The sequence below is a fragment of the Chaetura pelagica genome, unplaced genomic scaffold (genome assembly GCF_000747805.2).
Source record: "Chaetura pelagica isolate M959 unplaced genomic scaffold, ChaPel_1.0 scaffold1106, whole genome shotgun sequence".
Classification (NCBI taxonomy): domain Eukaryota; kingdom Metazoa; phylum Chordata; class Aves; order Apodiformes; family Apodidae; genus Chaetura; species Chaetura pelagica.
In genome coordinates, this window is record NW_009953788.1 from 154852 (window position 1) to 158409 (window position 3558).

The 3558-nt window shown below is 58.2% G+C and overlaps 1 protein-coding gene across 1 annotated transcript in view; it reads right to left on the reverse strand.

Annotated features, from left to right (window-relative positions):
* Positions 1-3558, reverse strand: part of NGFR (nerve growth factor receptor) — a gene marked incomplete at its 5' end in the record, with an annotated part of 7470 nt that overhangs the window by 1969 nt on the left and 1943 nt on the right. Inside the window, one exon of the mRNA XM_010001037.1 lies at positions 737-1096. Within this exon, the coding sequence (XP_009999339.1) occupies positions 737-1096 (360 nt within the window). The remainder of the gene's footprint in view (positions 1-736; positions 1097-3558) is intronic.

Genomic DNA, 3558 nt, shown 5'->3' on the forward strand with positions numbered 1-3558 from the left:
TGTGGGGACTCACCCCGTCCCCGCCGCACCCAGCAGATCTGTCTCATCTTGTCCTGGAAAAACACTCCCTTGGCTGCTTGCCCCTTCCCAACCCCCCAGTGCCCCTCTCCAGGGGCTGTGCCATGTCCCCCAGGGACGGAGCGGGTGGCAGGGCAGGGAGCTGGCACCTTGTGTGTCCCCCCCAACCAGACCCCTCTGCCCTTCGTGCCGGCGCTGCCGGCGGGGGCTGACAAAGCTGCCCCTGTGCTCCCTGACTTCTGGCTCCATTTACTCAACCCTTTCCCCAGAGCTGTGCTGGCTGTCCCTGTGCTGTGACTCAGTGGTGGCCACGACAAAGGTCTTTTCTCCTCAGCTGGGCTCGGGGTCAGGGCTGGGGGTGAGGGCTGGCGTGGTGGGGGCTGCTCCCAGGAGAGATGGTCTCCCCTTTCCCCCCGGGTATAGAACCACCCTGGGCTGCAGGGCCAGCTTTCCCTTGGCTCTTAAGGGTGGTTCATTGCCATCAGCTGCCAGGTTGAGGGCAGGGTGGTGGCGAGGATGGCATCTGAGACTGGGGAACCTCTTGGCTCCACTCGGTGTCCTCAGACACCAAAAGGAAGCCCCTGAAAAGGGCTGGGCAGGCACTGGGGATGGAAAAGGGAGATGAGGGCTCAAGCCAAGTGCTCCCCGGGGTCCTGTCCTCCGAGCAAAGGGAAACTGAGGCAGGAAGAATGGCAGGAGCCCCACAGGGTGGTGTTACCTCTGCACTCGGCGTCCGAGGTGGCCGTGCACTCCTTCACCAGCACCTCGTTGTCCTCGCAGGTGGTGCAGGGCAGGCAGGGGTCCACGAAGTTGGCGTCGCTGGAGAAGGTGCCCTCGGGACACTCCTCACAGACCGTGTCCTGGGTGCCCTGGCAGGGGAACATGAGGCCGAAGCCCACCTGGCACACCCGGCACTCCTGGCAGCTCCCACTGGCCTCGTCCTGGTAGTACCCGTAGGCGCAGCGGCACACGGCGTCGTCCGACTCCACGCAGGGGGCAGACATGCTCTGCAGCCCCACGCACTGCGTGCAGGGCTTGCAGGGCTCCGTGGCACTCACTGTGTCCGAGTAGGTGACACCTGGCAGGGGACAGAGCAGGGGGTGAGCGGGTCCCACCGCGGTGTCCCCAGCCCTGGGGGACGCTTGGGTCCCCGACCCTACACGGAGCCAGGCTGGGGAGATGGGCTTGGGAAGTGGCTGCTGGCTGGGAACAGCTCCCCCTTCACACTGCTCCTCTTACCATTATTTATTTCACTCTAAAATTAACTTTTGACATGGTATGATTAACTACTCTTTATACTATTGCTGACAATGCTAATTATTAATATTAATTAACTTCATCAATATTTGCTACTAGAGTAACGACAACATATTTCTGTGTCTTCTAAGTTTCTTAACCACCTCAAGCCTCTTAACTCCATAACCCCAGGAGTTATGGCCCAGGAGATTTATTAATAGGTATTTTACAATATTCTGAGATCACAGGTTAATAAGACATCAGGAAGAAATTCTTCACCATGAGGGTAGGAAGGCACTGGAAGAGCTTGTCCAGGGAAGCTGTGGCTGCCCCATCCTTGGAGGTGTTGAAGGGCAGGTTGGATGGGGCTTGGAGCAGCCTGGGCTGGTGGGAGATGTTCCTACTCACAGCAGGGAGGTTGGAACCTGCTGATCTTTAAGGTCCCTTCCAACCTTAAGCATTCCATGATTCCATGATTTTGCCCCCTCCTCATGGCCAGCAGGGGAGGTGTGTCCCTCTGCAGCCCCCAGTGCCACTGAGCATCCCCCCAGGCTCCACTTCCCATGAGCAGCTCCCAACTTTTCTTTTTACAGAATCATTCTGGTTGGGAAAGACCTTTAGAATCGTTGAGTCCAACCCTACCAGCCATTAACCCAACCCTACCAGCCATTAACCCAACCCTACCAGCCATTAACCCAACCCTACCTGCCATTAACCCAACCCTACCAGCCATTAACCCAACCCTACCTGCCATTAACCCAACCCTACCTGCCATTAACCCAACCCTACCAGCCATTAACCCAACCCTACCAAGTCCAGTGCTCAAACCACGCTCCCAAGCACCACATCTCTTAAACACCTCCAGGGATGGAGACTCGACCACCTCCCTGGGCAGCAATTCCCAGCCCCCTTTCTCCAGCAATTCCCAGCTCCTTGGAGATCCAACCTTTGATCCCTCTGGGTGCTGCCCTCAACAAGTCCATCCCAGCACTTGGTGCCCATATCCCTGGGCGAGCATCCCTGCCCCCATCCCCATTTCCAACCTCCACATTGTCCCCACGGGGCATCCCAAAGCCATCACTGCTCCCCCACCATCCCAACCATTTTCACCTCCACATCCTGCCCAGGGGGTCCCTGGAGTCATCACCACCCTGTGCCCCCCTCCTTGGCCACGTGTCCCTGACACGGGGTGTGATGTGAACAGGAGGTTACAACACTAATTGCTGACTCTCCTCTGACCCCGGGGCTCCTGGTTCTCTGGTTTCATCCTGCAGGACTGACTCTACTGGAGAAATCAATCCTCCTCCCACAGCCCAGCCAGCCACCCCCCGCTCCCTCTCCCTGTTCCCAAAGGTGTTTGAAGTTATTTTTAGCCCGGGAAGCCGGGTCAGTTCCCGTCCTGGAGGGCACAGCTGCTGTCCCTGCATCGGATGCTTCCCATCGATCCCCCCCGAGCCTGAGCTGCTGCAACGACCCCGTCTTCCCTCGGCTGAAATGCCAGGGAAAAGCTGAGTCTCCTTGATGGAGAAGGTGTCATGGAGATGAAGACCAATCCCTCCAGCAGCTCTGCTCCTCAGGAGGGCAACCCAGCCACCTGCCCATCTTTAGCCACCTGCCTGTTTCCCCGAGGGTGATGGTGGGAGGTCATAATTCCCACCCCCAGTGGCCTCCAGCCTCCCTGGGTGGCCAAGGAGACACCAAGCCATGGACCAGCTGGTTTTTTGGCTTCGTTTTGGACTGTTTTCCAGATAGAGGGGAAGAAAATGCCCCAAGACCCTGGCAATGGGCAGGGTTAGAGGGATGGAGGTGCCATCCCAGCTGCTTTCCCACCTCAGCTGAGCAGCAACAGCTGCACCATTGCCCCCCCAACATCTCCCTGTGTCTGAGGGTCCTGCTCTTCCCTCGGGGCCACCCCTGTGCCCTCCTGGGAACTGCAGGAGCCCAGGGATGAACCCCCTCTGAGCTGCCACCTGGGCTCTTGGCAGGGATGGGCAAACAGCCCCTGCCCCACTGCTTGCCCCATTGCTGAGCAGCCCCAGGTCCGGCCTCGGCGTGAGCAGTTCCCATCAACCTGGGATTAACATTCATCCTTTGCATTATTCTGAATTATTGATAGGAGCCATTAAGAGTGGGGAAGTGGCCAGGAAAGGCATTCGGCTGAGTGGGCACATTTGCAGTGGCAGAAAAGTATCTGAGCTGAGCAATTACAGCTGAGATTCCCCCCCCTCCCTTCCTCCCTCCTGCCTGCAGCAATGGGAGCTGGCAAGAGGAGGGGGGGGGAGATAAATAAATAATGAGGCAGCA